Consider the following 24,319-nt stretch of genomic DNA (forward strand, 5'->3'; position numbering starts at 1 on the left):
TGTATTCTACAGAATTAACATTGCACCAAAATAACTACAAGAGTTACTAAATTCCTTAGCAAGCCAAACAGAAAAATAACTGATTTTATTAGAAATACAGATTATTAATATATACAAGATAAAATGAAATTCAATAAACAGGCTATTGAATTATAAAAGATCTTTTCAGGAATAGGATAACAACTTGCCACTATTATACACTTCAAAAATTCTAATTAACATCCTCATTTACCCTTTTAAGCCAAAATATGAAGTGATTTAAACTATATGAAGTTAAATAAAATTATTAGGGTTATCACACCATCTATGGGACATTATTCAAATTGGAGGGAAATTTCAGTTAGGGTAAAATTTACTTAATGAGACACATGCTTTCCTAAATATTTAACATAATTTAAAATATACAACATAATCTGCTAGTATCCTCATGGATATCAGTCAAAGAGGTCACAGCAAGTTAAGAATACAAAACCCCTGAATGGAATTGGAGATTTTGTGTCTTATTTTTTAAGAAAATAATGAACCCAATACCACTATAATATCATAAAAATTGCTTCTGCGTAATTTTATGAACATTTAACACTGATATTTAAAGTTTAGCTATTCTCTTCATGTGGGCAGCTTAATTGGATATCTTTAACCGACTTCCCTGTAAACAAGGCCAAAATATAATAGTACATCATTTTAAATGAGCAATTATTCTTCAAGCAGCTGGTGCAGGAAGGGAATACATTCACGGGTAAAGTATGGAGTTGGGGCTAAGACATGTTATTTGGGCCGAGTTGGGGAAGGGACAAATCAGCAAATGATGCTGAAACTCATTTGAAAATTCTGAATGTCAACAGTTAATGTCAAAGGTGCTGATTACTAGCATCCATCAACTTGTCTGGAATATCTTAGCAGGGTCTCCATCAGAGCCTTGTGCTTTTTCTTCTGGCACTTTAAGATTAAAAATGTAAGTCTTAAAAACTTGTGCACAAAGATAGGGATGTTATAAAATTGGAAATGGTAATCGGGTAACAGCTTTAAATTTGATCACACCTCTGGTGTGATTGTTCCCATCAGAGGAAAGGTCTCCGAGCTCCTGCGAGTTTGTAAAATAGCTTTCGATTTATGCATTAGATCTTCACAAAAGAGAAACATTTCCACTTGCTTGCATAGATTTATAGTTTCTGAATTAGCAACCAAAAGCAAGAAATTTGCTGAGATAATCACTTTTATACACGTAGGCTACTTTTTAGGAATTATCTTACTCCCACTGACAGCCATTGGAATTAGTTTTTCTCTGCATTCCATAGGTAGATGGTTTTCAATAAGTACATTCAAGGGCGTCTTGGCGGTAATAAAACCCTGTCTAAGAAACAAAATAAAAACATAATTTAGCACAAATTCAATATATGGATCCTAATTAGATTCTCCCAGATCAGATTAGAATTCTCACACAAAAAATCATGGCCTGGGATTTGCTAGTAAATGCCAGTAAATCTGGGTTTTTTTTGCACATGTGAAATCAACTGCAGAAGATCCAAACTTACAACAGTTAACACTATATGACAATATGTGGAGCACTGGACTCCCAGTCAAGTCCAGCAGCTTTGGTAGTGCTGGACTAGCAGATTTTTCAGACTATTGAATGTTATTCCTATTCTTATTGCAAGACACTTTTAATTCACTTTTTGTGAAAAAAAATGTTAAACAGAAGAATGACAAATTTTTCAATGAACATGGCAATTTTCAAAAGAGCATAGGAAGCGGGGCCTCGGTGAATGAAAGGGAGTGCGGTGAGAAACATGCCAAACCATCAGGATCTCTGAATAGTCGGATAGTGGATTATTGCAGTTTGACTGTTTCTGCTCCTATTTTCTGTCTTGGATTATTTTACAGTAAACAATATAGCCTCTTCCCTGAACTAATCCTAACAACTAATAACTGAACTAATAAATCTAACAAAATCAGGATATACCCAGCAAAAAAAAACAAAGCTGGTCACTCCTCAAATATTCAAAATAAATTGATATTTGTTAACTAGCTGCTTATTGACTGTTCATTCAAACCCTCACCTTTTCATTAGCAGTTCCAAGTCTTCTTTTTCAATGGTTCTTCTTTTAGCATGTTTGCTGTAAACATCCATATCATCACAGAGCTGTTTGAAATACAACTCCAAGCTGCAATAAAAAGTGACATTTCTAATATCTGCAACATATCCAGACATTACTGCAATAATGATAAATAATTTGAAGGATTAATGTTTGAATGATTTGCATTATTTAGTGCATGAAGTTCCAACTTGCCATTGGTCAACTGCTCTAAACACCTCTTTCTTCACTCTCATTTTAGCATAGTGGGTAAATACAGACTTTACAAAGCTGCTTGGCAAAATGGTCTTCTTTCGTTTTTGCGTTGGCTTCTTTGGATTCCCTCTTACTTTTGCGAGTGGTTTTCGTGCCCTGTTGAAAAGGCATACAATAGTTAATAATGACACAAGCAATTGATTTAATGTTATGATGGGACCTGATACCTGGGAAGCAGATTTCAAAATCAAAGATTTTTCCCAGTTCAATTTCACCTTTGTAAATTTCAACATTTCCTTATATCAGTAGTTTACAGCCTGATCTCCAGTCGCTATAGCCATAACACAGGGGTTCTAACCATCATAAACCAGATTACTGTATATAATCTCAATCTTCCCCACAACCATTTCATCTAATTCTCCCAAGTCCAAATCATAGGGCACTAGTATGTTGGTTATCAACTTGAATTTAGTTCATAATGCCCCTTCTAATATAGAAAATAAGAAAACATCCCTGTTAGAGGGCTAAACTGACCAAAACAATTCTGAACCTCAACTTCTGCCATAGAAGATTCTCATCACGAATCTGTGAAGCTCCTTATGGGGCAGAGGGCATTGAACACTGACCCCTATTGAAAGTTAACAGGCAGCATACAAAATATCCTTCATTCCACCCGAAGCTCTGGTCTGGATATGTGACTTGGGCATTGATATTTGATTCATTTTGCTACTACCCCAAGTCCTCCCCAAGTTAGGGCAGGTTCCCGTCCCTGTAAACTGTTCAGAACCTGAACCCGCAAGTTAGAAATGCGGCCACAAACCAAGGTCCACCCGTCAGAGATGCCTGCAGCCCCACAGCAGCTGGTAAATCCATACCAATTTGATGGGCAAAATTATATTTTCAGCTTTTTAACTTGAAACACCATAAAAACATTTAAAATTTACAGTATTTGATTTATTTCCATGTTTGAGACATTTTATTTTAAAAGCTAAACTTTGTGAAGTGTGGATTTCTGAAGATCAGGACAGACCAGGGCACTGCTGTCATCACTATAATAGTCTCGAGCTATTGTAGGCCAAGCTGCGTTATGCCAAGTGTTCCACTGGAACTGTAAAAAACCATTAAGGTTTTTCCTAAGGTACTTCCTAAGCTAGGGATTGTGGGTCAAAGATAGGAGCAGACATTGTGGGAAAGTATTACATTGGGGGAGGGCAAATTACAATAGTATTTAGGCAATATCTTGGGAGCGTAAAATAGGAACAGATGTTCTCTGGTAAATGCACCACAGAAATGTGGAGGTTGTTTAGGGACCACTTACATGGGGTTCTAGCTAGGTTTGTCCTGCTGAAACAAGGAAAGGATGGTAGGGTGAAGGAACCATGGTTAACAAGAGAGGTGGCTGGTTTAGTCAAGAGGAAGGATGAAGCATATTTAAGGTTCAGGAAGCAAAAGCCAAATAGGCCTCCTGAGAGTTATAAGGTAGCCAGGAAGGAGCTTAAGGGATTTAGGAGAGCTAGAAGGGGACATAAGAAGGCCTTGGCAAGTAGGGTTAAGGAAAACCCTAAGGGATTCTACATGTCTGTGAGGAACAAGAGGATCACTAGGGTGAGGGTAGGACTGCTCAGGGATAAGGGGGGGAAAATGTGTCTGGAGGCGGAGGTAGTAGGGGAGGTCCTAAATGAATACTTTGCTTCAGTGTTCACTGAGGAGAGGGACTTAGACAAAGGGGAGGTTAGCGTAGAACAGGCAAATGTGTTGGACCATGTTGAGGATAAGAAAGCAGTGTTGGAGCTACAAAAAAAACATTAGGGTAGATAATTCCGAGGTTGGACAGGATATATTCCAGGTTACTATGGGAAGCAAAGGAAGAGATTGCTGGAGCATTAATGATGACCTTTGAGTCCTCCCTGGCCACAGGAGTGGTGCTGGAGGATTGGAGGATAGCAAACGTTGTTCCATTGTTTAAGAAAGGTAAAGGGATAATCCCGGGATTTATAGACCAGTGAGTCTTTATCAGTGGTGGGCAAACTATTGGAGAAGATTCTTAGGGACAAGATAACAGCATTTGGAGAAGCGTAATCTTATTAGGGATAATCAACATGGCTTTGTAAAGGGTAGGTCATGCCTCACAAGCCTAAAAGTCTTTTGAGGAAGTGATGAGACAAATTGATGAAGGTAGTGCAGTGGATGTGGTACATATGGATTTTAGCAAGGTGCTTGACAAGGTTCCTCATAGTAGGCTCATTCAGAAAGTCATGAGGTATGGGATCCATGGAAAACTGGCTGTGTGGATTCGAAATTGGCTTGCCCACAGAAGGCAAAGAGTGGTTGTAGAAGGGGAGTATTCGACATGGAGGTCGGTGACTAGTGGTGTTCCACAGGCTCTTTGTGATTTTTATAAATGATTTGGATGAGGAAGTGGAAGGATGGGTTGGTATGTTTGCAGATGACATGAAGGCTGGTGGTGTAGGGGATAGTGAAGAAGTTTGTTGTAGGTCGCAGCGGGATTTAGACAAGATGCAGAGCTGGGCGGAGAAGTGGCAGATGGAGTTCAATCCGGAGAAGTGTGAAGTGATACACTTTGGAGGAACAAACTTGAAGGCAGAGTACAAGGTTAATGACAGGATTCTTAGCAATGTGGAAGAACAGAGCGATCTTGGGGTCCAAGTTCATATATCCCTCAAAGTTGCCACACAAGTTGATAGGGTGGTTAGGAAGGCATATGGTGTGCTGGCCTTCATTAGCCAGGGGATTGAGTTCAAGAGCTGAGAGGTAATGTTGCAACTCTATAAGACTCTGGTTGGACCACACTTGAAATATTGTGCTCAGTTCTGGTCACCACATTACAGGAAGGGTGTGGAAGCACTGGAGAGGGTGCAGAGGAGATTCACAAGGATACTACCCAGTTTGGAGAGCATGTCTTATGAGGAGAGGTTGAGCGAGTTAGGGTGTTTCTCTTTGGAGCAACGGCGGATGAGAGGAGACTTGGAGGTATACAAGATTATCAGAGGCGTAGACAGCCAGCAGCTTTTCCCCAGGGTGGTAATGGCCAATACTAGAGGTCACTTGTTTAGGCACGTGGAGGAAAGTTCAGGGGAGATGTCAAAGAAGTTTTTTTTTAGAAACACAGAGTGGTGGGTGCTGGAATGCACTGCTGGGGGTGGTGGCAGGGGCCGATACAATAGGGTAATTTAAGAGACTATTAGATAGGCACATGACGAAAGAAAGGACTATAGGGGATGAAGTAGAGAAGGGGATAAACTGAAGGGGGATAAGCTTTATATAGGTCAGCACAACATCATGGGCTGAAAGGCCTGTTCTGTGCTGTACAGTTCTATGTTCTAAAAGCATGCAAAATCTGAGAAATAGACAGTCTTTCGTGGGAGACCAACACTGCATTGCTAATGCTCATTCCTTTTTTCTTCCTGCCATCCACACACAATGCAAATACATAAGTGAAATAATGCATTACGTAACCATGTTACTTACTGTCTACCCAGTATTTTGAGAAAGTGTGGTGTGGTCAGTAATGGGGAGGATTTCAATGCCTTCTCACTTAGCTGGAAAGTCTGTCTCACTTTTATTACAAGTTTCCAGATCATAAAAGAAAGAAGATATGGATTAGATTGCATGTATAATCTTTTACATGATAAAAAGGTCTTTTATTTAAATAATTAATTTTGTGTATTAACTAAAGACACACAAAAATCAGGATTTAAAGCTACCACTTGCATTACCCATCACTTTTTTTCCAGGTGCTGTTATGACTGCATTGCAATTTTAGCAATTTTGTGCATCTTTGAGTTTTACCTTCACTGTCATCTCCCTCATATCCATCATTGTGCATCAATTCTTCTTCATCCATTTCATCAGATTCTATGTCTCCATCAGATTCAGTTTCTTCCATTCTTTCATCATCTGTATCACCACCGGCCATGTCTTCGCCGTCCAATCCGGCCAGGGCTGATCCTTCACCATCCAATCCGGCCAGGGCTGATCCTTCACCATCCAATCTGGAACTTTCCGTTCCTTTCACTTTAGCACCTTGCATTCTTTCACTGACTGCTTCAGCATCCTTTATGTTTTCACCATCTTCAGCTTCCACACTTCCATTATCCACCTGAGCACCCTCTGCTTTCTCTCCACCCTCTTCAGCATATTCCATTCTTCCAGTGTTTGCTAAAATACCCCCAGTTTCACCATCTTCAGCTCTTCCATCATTCACTTCATGCCCTTCCCCTGTTTTATCATTCTCGTCACCAACTACTATCCCCTCTGAGTACCGCACCATGGTTGACTCCTGGCTAACTTGCATTGATAAGTTCTGTTCAGTATCCTTCGGCATTTCCAATTCTGCAGATGAACAGAGGTATTATCACAATAAATTCCTTCAAGTGTCACCAAAACATTATCCTTTTTATTGCCATGATAAATTTTCAGATCAATACCGAAATCAAAAAGTCTATTCTAAAACTCTGACATCTTTGTTTCAAATAATTCCTTTAATTATCAATCAGGATATTATCACATGGTCATTTGCTGAGAGCAAGACTGCACTGCTGCTGGTAACTGGAACACATGTGCTGTCTCCATGTGCAAAAGTCACTTGCATGGTGTTTTCAGCATACTGCCAGGCTAAGACCCATGGTTGTAATCTCCAACTCTAAAGGCCTTGATAATTTATTGATCTAAAAAATTTAAGACGTGCAAGACTCCACAACACTATACAAGTGAATTTAACTTTGAAAGAAACAAGGGCTTTGAAGATAGTCAACAAGCATTTCAAACAAGGGCACTAGGCAAAAAAGGTTCTTGATGATGGAAGAGTTACAAAGGCAAAGAAGCCGCAGACTTCAGGAACAAGTATGAACCCATTCTATGGAGTAAATTCAAAGAAATTTTAAGTATTTTTCTCACTAATTTTCCCTGCTTCTCTTTTGCCTTTTCAATTACATTTTACTGGGATTAGGCACTTATTGGCAACTGAATCAAGCATCCATTTGTAATCCTAAGCAGTGTATACAGGTCAGTTATTGACAATGGAGAACATCACCGTTACGTCTTATCTGATACCGATTTCCAGTTAAAGGCAGAGTCAGTTAAAGTTATTCTTTGAACTTTGGGGCTGAACCAAATAAGGTTCCCCAGGACCTTATTTTGTTTTTACCCAAAACAGGATTTAATGTGCTGTATGCAGTTTTATAAAACACATCAGCTTCTTACCACTTTATCTTGTTCTGACGATTGTGCTGGGCTTTCAGATTCTCTTACAAACTAATCATTTTAAATTTTGTCTCAGGTCCAACAAATAGAATGAACATCAAAATATAAACAAAGTATTGGGAGGAACTTAAATCAGCTGTTACTTTTCTTCAACAGGACTCAAACTACACAATGTAATTAGCAAAGATTAAAAGTTGATTACATTGGTTTATTTTAGATCATTAGATTTTGCTTAGATTCAATTCACGTGAGGATTTGGCATCTTAGTTCGCCCCTCTCATCATCAGAAACAGTTACATATTCACACTCATTTTCTGATTTTTATTCTGGATTGGCTCTTTCCAAAAGCTGCACGACAGCTACTTGTTCTGATCCCCATCAATCACACTGGTGCTCCTAAGTAACGTTAAAGGCACAACAGTCAATTTAACTGGATGCCTGCAGACAGGACTTCAGCAGCTGTCACAGCAAAGGTAGTGCCTGCCAGTTAAGCTTAAAGGAGGCCTACGTCACACCAGGGCCTCTCTAATCAACTGGGAACTGGCTTCCAAGTGAAAGCCAATCGCTAGGGGTGAATTCCAAGAAAGAGTACGTTCCAAGGTCAGATACTATTAGTGAAAGATCCCCTTCAATAATAGTTTTGCTCTTATTTCCATATCTCTTCCACTTCATTTTACATTACCCTTATGCAAAAGGAAAAGATTTGATCATTTGCTTTCTATTTCCTTGTGTCTGCAAATTTGCTCAATTCCAAGAATTAAAATTTTCATGCAAAGAAAATTTTGTGATCTATCCAAAAAGATTAATGCAAATTATTGTTTTATAATGTCACAAGATTTCCTTGCTCTACACTCAAATAATAAGAACAATCTGTAACCAAATACTATTTCTAACTTTATCACAACCAAGGTTATTCATGCGTAACTCATCCCTTGAGTCGGCATCACTTTCCTGAATGTGTGAAATGGCAACAATTTCTATGAGGGAAAAGTAATTACACCTACCTTTTGGATCATTTTTATGTCTGTTGGGATTTTACATTAAAGCCTCAGAAAAATGAAAAATGTAAATTTCTTTAATTTCTTTGTGTATAAGAGAAAAAAATTGTAAAAATACCATGTTTAGATTTTAATGCCATTAGTAAGGAAGTCCGAGAGCCCAGCTCAACCCACTTGGGCAGTAAAAAGGAACCTACTTTTAAGAAAGGAAACTTGAAATTTGACAGTGAGAATGCGTCCAGTGCAAGTAACAACTGCTTTTCAGGCTATAATTGAACCAAAGGTAAAGTAATTAGGAATTATATAATTCAGTACAGTTTGTAACCCAAGAAAAAGCCTGATAGCCCGTAAATAATACAAACACATTCATTTCTATAGAATCTAGTGGATTCAGCAACATTATCAAAGCAGTTTGAAATACAATACCGTGATCCATAGACCTGTCACCCCCGTGTGGATCTTCAGTGAACTTTTCTGCTCTATACTCGAGCTCAGGGTCTGTATCTGCCAAGGTCTTTTGTTCAGTGAGATGAGTCTGGTCTTTTCCTGTGTGTGGAGTCTTTACAGATTCTTCTTTATCTGATACTACAAACTCCCTTTGTTTTTCCAGGTCAAGCCCAGTGTTCAGGCCAAATTCATTTCTCGTTTCTTCATTCCTGGCTGAAACAGCCTCCATCCCATCACTTGGTGTTTGCTGGGGTGAAGTGTACGGTTCATTAACACCAAGTTCATTTTGCTGTGCATTTGTAATAGATTTCTCTTTCTCTGTATTGTCACTGGCTGCTTCTTGTACTTCTGGAAATGATTTTCCTGGATTATTAAAGAAAATGTTTTTTTCATTATCTTTTTGATTGCAAGCCATTCTACTGACTAAGTATATTAAGACAATATAAATTTCCCTCATCAAAAGCTAAAATAAATACTGGGAATCTGAAAACTGAAATCACTGTATATTACTCAGCAGGTTAGGCAGCATCTGTGGAAAGACAGTTAAATGTTTCAGGTTGATCATCTTTCACCCGAAACATCAATGTATTTCTTTCTTCATGGATGCTGCCTGACCACCCAAGTATCTCCTGAATTTTCTATTTCATAAATTCCCTTTGATGGTCAAAATCTTTCTAAAATTACACCCAAACTTAGCATATTCAACAGAAACTGTCATTAATTAGCCGAATTTACTGTGTAAATATCAACTGGAAAAGTGGTACAATAATCCAGGGGAAAGTTTCCAATATATCATATTTTCATCTGAGAGTTCCTGGCTCTCAACAATACTCTGATAAGACAAGGTCCATTTTCTGCAGAGAAGAATGAATACTTAGATAGGTCACCAATTATTCTTTTACAAAACCTTTACTCACACAGCTTTGTGGGCCGAAGGGCCTGAATTGTGCTGTAATTGTTCTATGTTCTAAAAATTGCAATTGGTATGCAACATTCCTGATGGAGCAATTGACAAGGAAAGCACGGAGCTGACCTGTTTATACCAGTGCAAAAAACAAATTACTCAAGGAACTCAACAGGTCAGACAGCATCTGCGGAGGCAAAGGATAGTTGACATTTTGGGTTGAGGCCCTGCATCACTATCTGCATTACGGCATTTGCAGTCTTGTATCTATATTTATACCAGAATTCTGCAGATTCAATTCCTAGACTGTTTTCTGATAAAAGAACAAATGCTTGATTTTTTTTTCTAGTATGGGAACAGAACTAGCCAAGGTTTCCACAATTTATCTACTGGCATTCCATGTGGATATTAAGCAAAAAGGAAAAGTGTGATGTTCCTGTGCTTGCAGCTCCTTTTAACCCTTTTCTAAACTGAAACGTATTCCTCTGCTAGGCTTTCTAAGTTCTTTTGTAACTGGGATTAAAAGGGTTTCTGCTATCTTTAAAATAAAAGATAGAAAACTGGTTGGGGAGAAGACACATTTCATGAATTGAGCTTAATTACAATAATTTTGTTTGAAATACTAATGTCGAATGGAGGCAAAGTGATGTGTGTAGTAGACATGACAGAGAGGTATATAAAAGAGGCGAGGGAGTTTCATTACTGATTAGGGAGAATGTCATGGCTGCACTAAGTGAGGACATCTTGAAGGGCTCATGCAGTGAGGCTATATTGGTAGAACTCAGGGAGAGAAAGGTGCAATCTCTATGATGAGGTTATACTATAGCCCACACCCCCTCCCCCAGATGGGGCAGAATTCGTTAGATGCATCCTGGATGGTTTCTTGAAACAATACATAAATAGTCCAACTAGGGATGGGGTCATACTAGATCATATAATAGTGAATGAGTCTGGCCAGGTGATCAAAGTTTCAGTGAGGGAGCATTTTGGGAACAATGACCATAATTCCATAAGTTTTAAGATAGTTACAGATAAGACTAATCCCTGAATAATGGTGTTACATGGGGGGAAAAAAGCTAATGACAACACTATTAGGCAGGAACTGGGGAAAGTAGATTGGGGGTAGCTGTTTGAGGTAAACCTACATCTGACATCTGGGAATCTTTTAAGGGCCAGTTGATGAGAGTTCAGGACCAGCATGTTCCAGTGAGGATGAAAAATAAAGATGGCAAGATTCAGGAACCTTAGAATGATAAGAGATATTGTAAATGTAGTAAAAAAAAGCAGCACATGCAAGGTTTAGGAAGCTGAAATCAGAAAATTATAGGCCATTGAGCCTTACATCAGTGGGAGGGAAAGTTATTGGAGAAGATTCTTATATTTACTCAAGCTCGCCAGGATGTTACCTGGATTGGAGTGTATCAGCTATAAGGAGGGGTTGGACAAACTTGCATTGTTTTCCCTGGAGTGTCAGAAGCTGAGAGGTGACCTTGTACAAGTATATAAAATGAGAGGCATAGACATCATAGATATTAAGTCTTGTTCCCCCAGGGTGGAAATGTCAAATTTGAGGACATAGGTTTAAGGCAAGAGAGGGAAATTTTAAATACATTTGTGTTTAAAGTAGAGGGTAGTTTAAGGTAGAAGGTAGTAGGTACCTGGAATGCCCTGCCAGGGGAGGTAATGGAAGCAGATACATAGAACACAGAACAGTACAGCACAGGAATGGGCCCTTTGGTCCATAATGTCTATGCCGACAGCAACAATTAAAAGGTATTTAGATAGACACATGTACAAGCAGGAATAGAAGGATACAGACCATGTGCAGGCAGATGGGATTAGTTTAATTTGGCAACATGGATATCATCTTAGATAATTTAGATATAAACATGCAAATGCTGGACATTAGAACAGAAGTAAAAATAAAAATTTTTAGCATACAAATGAGACAAGATGGATCAACATTATAGGAAATCAATTTCCCACATAATTCTGTTCAAGTTGTAATAAAATGTCTGTCTTGAATATGAGCCTGCTTTTTCAAGTGCTGACTTGCATATGTTTGTATCTGCTGAAATTTTGATTTAAGTTCAGAAAAGCTCCTTTTTGTAATTGAGATTCAGTACAAGGACTCTTGGTTCCTAAAAAGAAAACAATTCAGTTATTTGTAGCTTTTGAGTGAATAAGGACAGAAAATCTGGAAACCATTGTAGAAGAAACTGTAATTGGCAGCAGGGAAAATTATAAACTATTGTTTGTCCCTCAATTTTGGCATCTGGTAAGACTTGGATAAAGATATTTAAATTATAAGCATAATGATAGTTATACTTCCAGGAATGATCACTTGTGTCGAAAATAAGGATAAAAAAAATTCTGGGAATTCAATTTTCTGCACTTAATTTAAAATAATGTTAATTCAGTCTTTAATGTTAAAACAAATGTCTGATTCAATCAGTGCAATCTGGTAAACCAAACAAACTGCATCCCCCCAGCAAAACAGTGTAAGGTGGATGACTTTTCAGTGAGATTATCTTTGCCCAAAACATACTGTGGAAGAGATCAGGTTGAATGATCCAGTCCCAATTTTCTGCACACTGTCAGGACTAGCTTACATGGGTTTCTTAAAAAAAACTCATGAATCAGCTTGCCTTAAACTTTAAAAAAAAATCCACTGACTCACCAAGTTCTAGATATAACAGCCAAACACAAATGGTACCTATTATTTCAGCCAAAATACACACGTGTATGGTGTGGAGTAGAAAGAACACATGGTATGCCCCTAGTGCCCAGCTATTTGACTCTGCTGCCTTTAACTCCTACAAACCTGTTAGCTAGATCCCCAAAATTCTATCCTTACACCCTCTTAACTGCCTTGAGAGAATACACCAGTACCATAACAAAAATGAAAACCGATGTACAACTTTTAGCTTTTTATTTATAAAGCAATATATAATGTGATGCAGTGGCTTAATTACAGATCAGTAATCCAGAAATCTAGACTAACAATCCAGAGACCAGAGTTCAAATCCCACAGCAGCTGTGGAATTTAAATTCAGTTTGCAATCATGAATTTAAAAAGTCTCAGTTATGAAAACCATGAAAATTAGCAGCTTGTTATAAAAACCCATTTGTTCCTTCAGACAGGTCTACATGAGAGTCCAAGACCCACCCATGTGGTATATTCTTAAATGTCTGAAGTGGCCAACCATAACACTCAAACAAAAAAAACTAAAATTGGACAGGTTACCTGACATTGACCTAGGCACTGAATTCAGATAGGGCCAAGTTGCTCCCACCCCCACTAACCTTGCAAAGTCCTTCTCACAAACATCTGGGAACCAACATCTAATTGGGATAGCTATCGCACAGACTGGTAAAGCAACAGCCTGGTGTGGCTATACTCAGAATAACACCTTACAGATGTGCAAGACTCATCCACCACAATCCTACCTAGTATGTCTTGTTGGCAGGTCAGACCCACCAGAGGTACTGACAATAATGGTATACAGAAAATGTGGAAATGATTGTAAGGGAATCTAGGGTCATTTCCTGCAATGGGGGAAAACAAAAACAAACGATTGACTCGTCCTGAATTTTAACATTCAGTAAGACTTGGATAAATATATCCAAGTTGCAACTATTCTGATAAGTTATGCACTCAGGAAGGACCATTTCTGTGTAGAATAAAACAAGGATTAAAATAAAGGAGGGAGTAGCCTTTTTTATCCTCAACATGGACTCCAGACCCCACAAAATCTCATGGCATCAAATGTGAACAAATAAACCTCTTTCTGCTGGGCACCTACCATCTTCCCTCAGCTGATGAATCAAAGCTTCTCCATGCTGAACAACATATTGGAAATAGCACTGGAAGTAGCAAGGGCACAGAATGTTGTCCGAGTGGGGGACTTCAATATCAATCACCAAATGTGGATTGGTAGCACCATGACTAACTGAACCAGCTGAATCTAAGGTCACAAATGAACCAAGACAAGAGATCAACTGATCTGATCTTGTCTTCATGATTCTACTGTGATGCACCTGTCCATTACAACACTGGTAAAAGTGAACACCGCATAGGCCTTGTGGAGACAAAGTCCTATTTTCACACCGAGGAAACCCACTACTGTGTTGTGTGTCACTACGAGACGTGCTAAATGAGATAGATTCAGAACAGATCTGGCAGTTTGAAACTGGGCATCCATGAGACACAGCAGCAGAAATGTACATCACCGTAATTGGTAATGTGCTGGCATATTCCTCATCTTACCAATGCTATTAAGTCAGGGGATTAACCCTGGTTCAACAAGGAGTGCAGAAGACCACGACACGAGAACAGGTATACCTAAAATCGTGATGCCGGTCTGGTGAAGCTGTGACACAGAACTACATGCATGCTAACAGACACAGTGAAGTGATCTCACAGCTGACACATCAGATTGCAGTTCTATCACCTACACTCAATGGGCACCAAGGGAAAACACTTCATTGGTTGGAGTCATACCACACACTAAGAAACATGGCTGTGATTGTTGGAAGTCAATCATCCCAGACCCAGGATGTCACTGGAGTTCCTCAGAGCAGTGTCCTTGGCCCAACATCTTCAGCTGCTTCCTTCCATTGTAAGATCAGAAGTAGGGATATTCATTTCAGATTATACATTCAGATCTGATGATGCTGGAGGAACTCAGCAGGCCAGGCAGCATCCGTGGAGAAAAGCAGGCGCTCAACATTTTGGGTCAGGACCCTTCTTCAGGTCCTGAAGAAGGGTCCTGACCTGAAATATTGACCACCTGCTTTTCTCACAGATGCTGCCTGGCCTGCTGAGTTCCTCCAGCATCATCGTGTTTTTCCATCTAGATTCCAGCATCTGCAGTCCTTTGTTTCTCTCATACATTCAAATCCATTTACAACTCCTCAGAAAATAAAACAGCTCATGCATGCACGCAGCAAGACCTAGGCAACTGGGCCATTAGCATCACTGAAGTGCCAGGCAATGACCAAATTCAAAAATTCTAACCACCCTGCCTTTGACACTTAACGGCATTACCGTCGCCAAGTCATAGCGTCAGAGACGTACAGCATGGAAACAGGTCATTCAACCCACCAACATCTACACCAACCAGTGAGCATCCAACTGCACTAATCCCGGCTCCCAGCACTTGGCCCATACCCTTTTATGCCCAAGGGATTCAAGTGTTCACCTAAGCGCTCCTTCAATGGTTTGAGTCATACCATACACAAATGTTGTCACTGACCCCACTTCAACCACTCTCTCAGGCAGTGCATTTCAGGTACTCGTCACTATCTAGGTGAAAAAGGTTTACCTCATATCCCCTCTGAATCTCTTCCCCCTTGTCTGAAATCTATATTCTCTTGCTCATTCTACTTCTGATAATGGAGAAAAGCTTCCTGCAGTCTATCATATCTATAGCCCTCATAATTTTATAGAACTCAATCACATCCCCTCTCAACTCCTCCACTCTAGAGAAAACAGTCTCTCTTTACAACTGAAATGCTCCATCCCAGGCATCATCCTGATGAATCTCCTCTGCAACCTTTCTATCACATCCTTCCTATAGTGTGGCACCCAGAACTGCATGCAGTACTCCAGTTGAGTTCTAGCTAAAGTTTTGTAAAACTGGAGCATAACCCTCCCTGCTTTTGTATTCAATACCCCAACTAATGAAGGTCAGTATCCCATATGCCTTCCTAACCATGTTATCTACTTGCACTGACACCTTCAAAGATCTCTGGACTTGTACTCCAAGGTCATGCTGTTCATCCATGCTCTCCAAGACTCTACCATTCATGATGTATGAACTAGCCTCATTAGAACTTCTAAAATGCATCACCTCACATTTATCTGGATTGAAATCCATCTGCCATTTCTCAGCCCATTTCACCAACATATCAATATCATCTTGTAGCCTAAGACTACCCTCCACATTATCCACAACTCTCTCAAATGGAATTCTGCTTCTCTGACTCTGTTTATATTTGCATTGAAGCTGCTTGATCTGATAAGTGCTTCTAAGATTAAGATAAAGATTGTACAGTCCAGTGAGCGACTCAATCAAATTGTCCTGAGTCTGTCTTTTGTATTGCAAGGAGGGGTCAGTAGAAAGAAGAAACTAGCAAGGAAGTTGCAGACAGAACTGATCCTCTGTAGACATGGGAATAGGTTCTTCTAAGTGATTGCCGGGATGAGTTGTTCAGTCATGTCTGAAGTTAAACAGAACCGTACATGTAATGCTGAAATATAAAAGGGCAGCAGGCAACACAAAATATTGGGGACAGGGATGCTTGCATGAACACATGGGAACGAACAAGTGATCAGAGAGAGCTGCGTTCAGTCAGATTTACAGAGAAGTATTTACGACTTAAAGTTATTATAATGGTTCAGAGTTAAAGCTCTGTAGGGCACTAGGGAGTGTAATGGAACAGAGGGACCTAGGAGTACAGGTGCATAATTTGTTGAAAGCAGCATCACAGGTAGACAGGGTGGTGAAAAAGGCATTTAGCATGCTGGCCTTCATTAGTCAGGGCATGGAGTATAGGAACTGGGACTACATTGTAGTTGTACAAGTCATTGGTGAGGCCGCAATTGGAGTACTGTGTACAGTTTTGGTCGCCTTATTATAGAAAATAGGTGGTTAAACTGGAAAGAGTGCAGAGATTTACAAGGATGTTGTCAGGACTAGAAGGCCTGAGTTAGAGGTTGGGCAGGCTAGGTCTTTATTCCTTGGAACATAGGAGAATGAGGGGTAACCTCATAGAAATGTTTAAAATTATGAAAGGCATAGATAAGGTGGACAGTAACAGTCTTTTTCCCAGGTAGGGGTGTCCAAACCTAGAGGGCTTAGATTTAGGGTGAGAGGGGAAAGATTTAAAAGGGACCCGAGGGGCAACTTTAGCCACGCAGAGGGTGGTGAGTGTACGGAAAGAGCTGCAGAAGTGGTTGAGGCAGGTATAATAATATCATTTAAGATGGGTACATGGAGGGGTGGGGCTTAGAGGCATATAGGCCAAATGCAGGAAATTGGGACTAGCTGGGTGGGCACTGTGGTCAGCATGGACTCGGGCCAAAGGGCCTATATCCTTGCTGTATTGCTCTAAGATCATCAGAGTACAGAGATATTAGTGCGTGGCATTTTGTAGCATTTTATATAATGTAATGTTTCAGAAAATTACTTATTTATAGTACCTGAATTTACATTATTTAAAACATTTACTGACTTTTAAACTTTTGAAGGCAGTCTCAATTTTACCTCACCTGGATGGGCTTGGGTCCAACTCCGAGAACATACGAGACAACTACCAACTCTGGTCAATGCTTCTACCTTCTCTATGATAAATTTTCTTCTGATAATGTCAGCAAATCTTCTACTATGAGATCTACTGAAGTAGCAGAATCTTGCTTTCAGCATGCTTGTGGTATATAATGCTTATATCCTGCTCCAATGCCTCATTATAGAGTGCTGTCATGAGTCAAAAGATTAAAATGATCATTAAGGGTCACCAATAATTTACATACCATGAAATCATTGGTCCTGTGGCAGGAATTAATTGGGCTAGTTTAAAATAAATCAACTATATTGAAGTTTGGAGCAGTAGTAACTTTGATAATCAGAGGCAAAATCATCCTAATCCTCTATGATGACACAAGAGACTGCAGAAGCTGGAATCTAGAGTGAAAAACAAACTGCTGTATGAACTCTGATCCTCTATGATATCACCAGTAGAATTATCTGCTGGTGAAGTAATTAGGTATGGAAGTCAAATCTCTTTGGAGATAACCACGTAAGTATATTGGACTCTTTAAACCTTAGGTGCCAGTAAAAGTTACTTAAAGTAAGGGTAAAATCCACTTCAATAAGCAGAGAAGGAAAATTCATTGAAAGTCAAAGTTAAGGTGCTCCAAAGAACAACAAATACATTCTAAAAAGCCAGAAGTGGGATAATCCCATTCTCACTCACAAACCACCTAAACATCAAGAAATTTCCTGCCAAAGACCAGGAACCAAGTTTAAAAATGTGGAATGTCCCTGCCTTCAATGAGCACAGTGCACTTCCAGACAAACCATTAAAGATATATCGGAGAAAGGTCCTATTATCATCATAATTGTTTATTTCATTTTTAATAGCTTTTGAATTCTGAACTTCAGACACACACACAAGCATTCCAAAAGCTGGATTGCTTTGACAGGCAACATATCTAATTGTCCACTTTTCCATCTGTTTTAAAGGTTTTCTCAGCAGCTTTATGGACAGGGCTTTTACTGGCCTAACAATGCAATGCAATTATATTGCACAAAGCCTTGATATTTCACAGGGACTTGCCAATTCAGTCCAGGACACTTCTGGCGAGCAACTTTAGCTATCGGGACCCGAATCATATTAAGTGCAGGACAACCGGTATTTGAGCGGCTAGATTAGGCAGTAAACTCCATTCAGGCCATCGACTTGTACCTAGCAACATTTCACACAACTTGAAAATTTCTGAGAATCGTGACATATACAAGTCAACCTCAAATTCCCGAACTACCCACTTTTGCAAAATGAGATTAAAATGTTACTCCTGGCAATGGTCACCTACCTTCTAGATCCAATTCTAGACACTGAAGAAGCCACTAATATTTGAACACATTTAAAGCAAGAGAATTGAAAAGCCCAAATAAAACTGGAGAGGAAGCAACCTTAACAAAACACCTGCTGTACCTTTAGTTTGCTGCAGGTCGAAAAGCACTCTCTGTTCAAAATCATCTTCACTAATGAGTTTGAGTCTTCTCGATCTTCTGCTCAGAACTGGTTTTGACACAGATTCATCAGTACCAAAATTAATTGATCTGTAACAAACAGAATATGATCAATATGTTCTCCATATGCCATAAACTATCTTGATATGGTCCTGAAATACAGGTTCATGAGGCAAGACACCCATCATTAGCTCTTTTCACTTAAGGTAAATCCAGAATGCATTATTCGGTGGACCTGACACAAATCATCAGAATGACCAATCCATGCTTGAGTTTGCAAAAGCAACACATAGTACAGAATTATCAAGCATTAGATTATTAATATTCAGGCATATTTTCTCTATTAAAATGCCAACATTAAAGTCACAGTATGGTGCACATATTATACAATAGCATCCACCACAAGGCTCTATCCCGCTGTTATAAGACTCTTGAACGGACCTCTTGTACGATAAAGATGAAATCTTGATGTCACAATCTTATCTCGTCATGGCCCTTGCATGTTATTGTCTGCCTGCTCTACACTTTCTGTAACTGTAACACTATATTCTGTTATTGCTTTTCCCTTTGTTCTACCTCAATGTGTTTTTTTTAAATGATCTGTATGGATGACATGCAAAACAAAGTTTCTCACTGTATCTCAGTATGTGTGACAATAATAAACCAATTACAAAGCATATGTTCAAAGTACTGGCGAATGTGTATAAAAGATCCACAAAGATACATCTTTGAAAGGTAAGCCCCCACAGTAAATCCTGAACTGGTAAGGGCTCTTTTCTCTGGAAAATATTAAACCAAACTTCAGCTCATTAGAGGTTTTAAAAATATAAAGATGTATAATGGACTAATGACAGAGAAGTAATTTCTACTTATAATCCAAGACAAAAACTAACTAGGAGCTATAAATAAGATCATCCACTAACCTAATTCAGAAGAAACTTCATTACTCTTAAGAATGAGGAAAGAATTTGAATCCTGATGCAAGTAAGGTGACCAGCACAGATACATTTTAGAGGAAGTTGAATAAACATACAGGGGAAAAATGAATAGAAAGCTATGCTGGTAGGATTAGAGAAGAGGGATGTCGGAGGCTCACATGAAGCATAAACACAGGAAAGAAAATGGGTCAAATAGCCTGTTCCTTTGTTGTATGTTCTATGGGGGGATAAAAAGCAGCATTTTCAAATTATATAAATAGTGTTCACAGTTTATCAGGTTTTCACACCAAGTGCTCCTGAGGAAACTTGTATACACATGGTCTTCTGATTTAAGAGCTTCTCCTCTTCCCACTAAATTTGGGTTTATCTATGCATCAACCAGTAATCCACAGGATTAAATGATAATAATTCCATTTGACAATATGTGGGAAGTATAGTTTTGAATGAGCAAAGATCCAAGAGCGCATCATTTATGGGTCAGAGCTGTATGTTTCTTGATGCAGGGGTCTCTCTATGCAGAGCTGACAGGCCTGGAAATTTTCCCATGAAAACCTGTGTGTCTTATTCTGGAAGGAAAGGACTATTTCAAAATTGCATATCCTTAACTGGATTGTGACTTAACCATTTTGTAATTTGTTCTCTTATCTGAGACACTGGCTAGCAGCAGTGAATTGCAAGCAAGAGCAAGAACTCTGAGCTGTCTTTTTTCCTAATCCAGGTACTTAGGTTTATTATGATACTCCTACAGTCATGTTATGATCACCTTGACTCATGCATCTTTCTAGTGTGAATGACTTAACTCAACCCAAGAAGTGTATTTACTTAAGAATCTAGGAACCTTATTACTTCAGAAATTTGTTCTGATTTGAAGTTAATACTGTTTCACCACCAATGAAAGTGAAAAGGTAGAGTTTTTGTTTGTTTATAAGGCATTATAATTGGATTGCATCTCTGAGTTAAGTGCATATCCCGAGCACCTCCACTACTACATTTTATGCCATGAATAGCAATACATTTATTGAATTCAGGATTTGGATAAGCTATGATGCCCACATTGTTAAATAATTTCAAACACTCAATATTTAGTCTTCTAAAAGGACTAAAAGAAAAAGGAAACTGATAGAGCAAAATGAAAGCTTCATTCTCTAAGATCTGCCATAAAGAGCTTAAAAATGTGGTAATTATCTGTGATCAGGTTCAAACAATTACATGTCAAAAACAATGAAAAGTCACAGGATTCCACCAAACCAGCATCTTCTTATAGCAATCTCGCCTTGTATTTAGACATAATCGATCCCACCAGTTTATGGTTTTCATAGCAAAATGGATACAATGATAGAAAATGACAAAATTATTTTTAAAATATGCACAATGCAAAGGAACAATTTGCAAGAAATGAAATTAAATTCATAAAAATTAATAGCTACAATTAATTGTTCATTTATTACCCAACCATTCCTGAAATATCAGTCAATCCTGCAGTCTTCTCAAATGGTCCCAGATCTCTCAGTTTTCAGTTTCTTCAGGTTCTTAGAGGGGGGAAAAAAATCAAGTCAGCACTTTAGCAAGAAAAGAACAGAGTACATGTTAGCCATAAGTAGTAGATCAACCATTTCTGTTTACATAGGCTCTTGTGATAGCATTCAGTCAAGTAGTGAATATTGGATTTGCCAGATATATTTCAAATATGCCACATGGAGGATGATTGGCTTATCTATGCTATGAAAGAAAAAACAAAGCTCCTGCTCACCATCATCCAGGGACACATTCTCATTCTCTTTAAAAATGCATTTTCTATTCCAGAACACTATATACTGAACTAAACGCATTGACAGACTTACAAATTCCCAGTTAAAGAAAGTAACAGCCAATTGTCCTTCCTTTACCTCATTTAGAATCAATTAACAGTATCATCACCAAATCTCTCACCATGAACCAAAATCATAATTGGACCAGGGACTTAACTAGTCTACCTGTAAGGGCGGGTCAGAGGCTGCAAATCATGAGGCAAGTGACCATCTCCCAACTCCAGAAAACTTTTTCCATCCTCTGCACGGCAGAAGATTCTGATAGAAAGCTTTCCATTTACCTGGACGAGTACTGCTTCGGAAGCACCAGGATAAAGTGGTTTGCTTGACTAGCATCCAATTGAACATCCAAGATATTATCTCATTCTATCATTTAGGCAGTGCTACAGCAATTGCAGTGTGTACCATCTACAAAATGCACTGCAGTTCTTCTCCAGACTTATCCAAGTCCCACCTCCTTGGTGAACAGGGTGCAGTGGAAACCGTTAACTGCAGTTCCAGTCTAAATCACACACCTTCCTGACTTAAAAACATAAGAAATAGGAATAAGCCAATTGGTCCTCTAGCCTGCTTCACCATTTAATATGATCACGGCTCATCCGATCTTGCCCTCAACACTAATTTCCTTCAGTCTCCCCATACTCGACTTCCTTGCAATTCAATGTTTGTCAATCTCCACCTTGATTATGCTCAATGATTCCACCTGTATACCTCTCAGGGATACAGAATTTCAAAAGTCTCTGAACCCTCAGAATAAATTCTTCCATATCCAGATATCTCCTTTAGGGGAAATACTCTCTCTTCATCCACCTTATCAATCACCACCAAGAATCTTCTTCAATAAGACTTTTCATCACTTTTCATTCTTCTAAACTCAGAGTTCAGGTCCCAACTACATAATCTAGTGAACCTTCTCAGCACATTTTCCAAAGCAAATTATGTTCTCCCTTAAATGTGAACACTAATTGACCTACAAATATGTCATTGTTCCCTATATTACTGTGAAATCCAAATCCTGTAATTCCCAAGTCAACTGCACTGTGGATGTTCTTATACCACAGAGATTACAACAGTTCAAGGTGCCAGCCCACCAACATCTTATCAATAACAAATGGGAATATGAAAATAAATGCTTGTCCTGGCAGCAATAACCACGCAACAAAACAGCAATGTTTGTATGGTTTCGCTGTGTCCCTCACCCTCTCCTATCGGGCAGAAGATACAAAAGCCTGAAAGCACGTACCAGCAGGTTCAAGTACAGCTTCTATCCCACTGTTAAAAGACTATTGAATGGCTCCCTAGTACGATAAGATGGACTCTTGACCTCACAATCTACCTTTTTATGACCTTGCATCTTATTGTCTACCCACACTGCACTTTCTCAGTAGCTGTGACACTTTATTCTGCATTCTGTATTGTTTTACCTTGTACTACCTCAATGCACTACGTAATGAATTGATCTGTATGAATGGTATGCAAGACATGTTTTTCACTGTACCTTGGTACAAGTGACAATAATAAACCAAGTCCAATTCCAAAATCCTGGCTGTCACTGTTGGCCATAAACTCAACTGGAGCAGCCATGCGAAGCCATAGTTGCAAAAGCAGGCTGGGTCCTGCATCACGGATAATCCTTTGACATCCTAAAATCTTTCCAACATCTAAAACACACAAGTCAGGAGCATGATCAATTACAAACCACTTGCCTGGATGAGTGCAGTGCCAACAACTATCTAAAAGCGTGACACTATGCACACAAACCAGTCCATTTCATTGGCATCACATCCACCTCCCAAAACATTCATTCTCTCCACCACCAGATTACAATAGCTGCAATCTGTACCATCTATAAACCACACTACAGGTACTTGCATAGGCTACTCTGATAACACATTTCAAATCACAGATCTCTATCAAAGACAAGGACAACAGGTGCATGGGTGCACTACAACCTGCAGGTACCCCTCCAAGTCACACAACATCGAGACTTGGGAATATATTACCAATCCTTCATCGCTGCTGGATCTAAATTCCTGGAACTCCTTACTTAACAGCAGTGCAAGTGTAGCTTCACCAGAAGGACTGCAGTGACTCAAGGTAGTGGCTTACTACTTCCCAAGGACACTTAGGGATGGGCAATAACTGCTGGCATTGCCAAAAGGACAGATCCCAAAAATCCAGCTGTTCCTAAATATTTACAAGGCCCACTCAAACATGTCATTCAAAATTTTAATCTAGTCCAGAAAATGTTATTTAAGAACTTAATGTAACACCGCTGAATGCATTTAAAATTAAAGCAAATTGCATGTGTAGAGACAATTTAATTCTCAGCCCTAAATTCAGTATACTATCTTGAAACTGATCACATTTCCAACAATAGCTTGCACAGCTTTTCCCAATTTTCTAAATCTGACAATTAAAACAGATTTAAATCCAACTCAAAATGTTTGTTGTTATATGTAGCTGTTGTTCACATTAGACAAAAAAAGCAAAACAGCAGGGTGTGCTTTGCTCATGTTAAACTTTCCAATTAATATCCTCTGTGCAATGCAACATGTCAACATTTATTGATTCCCTCCAAGCTCTGAAGTATAAAAATTCAATAATGCTTTAAAAAAAAAGCCCAAGACAAATTACCTTTATTTTGTTCCAAATAGTTGTGCACTCCCTTTTCAAATTCATCCTCATTTATGACTTTGCGCTTTACAGGTCTTCTACAAAGAATTGGTTTTGTTGTGGATTCTTCAAAATCAGGATTGATTAAACTGTAATAAACACATAGCTATCTGGATTATTTTTAAAATATTTCTTTGTTCAAGATACCATCAGTTACAGTTCATTTGGTTGGGTGCATATTACAGTCTGGGCCATACATTCTCCAAATGCATTTGAACTCATCTTACAGAAGATGGATGAATGTGTGCCTGAAAGAACAAGGCCCCAATTATTGG

General features: G+C 38.9%; 1 protein-coding gene across 1 annotated transcript; it reads right to left on the reverse strand.

Annotated features, from left to right (window-relative positions):
• Positions 1-24,028, reverse strand: cenpt (centromere protein T). The gene is made up of 9 exons (XM_052027996.1): positions 24,006-24,028; positions 21,009-21,089; positions 18,585-18,712; positions 8,939-9,322; positions 6,102-6,644; positions 5,781-5,868; positions 2,292-2,447; positions 2,061-2,165; positions 1-1,354 (listed from the first exon to the last, which is right to left on the reverse strand). Exons 2-9 carry the CDS (start codon positions 21,014-21,016, stop codon positions 1,231-1,233), a joined length of 1,536 nt encoding a protein of 511 aa, XP_051883956.1. The 5' UTR covers positions 21,017-21,089; positions 24,006-24,028; the 3' UTR covers positions 1-1,230.
• Positions 24,029-24,319: the final 291 nt, after the last annotated feature.

Source organism: Pristis pectinata, chromosome 13 (assembly GCF_009764475.1).
Source record: "Pristis pectinata isolate sPriPec2 chromosome 13, sPriPec2.1.pri, whole genome shotgun sequence".
NCBI classification, from domain to species: domain Eukaryota; kingdom Metazoa; phylum Chordata; class Chondrichthyes; order Rhinopristiformes; family Pristidae; genus Pristis; species Pristis pectinata.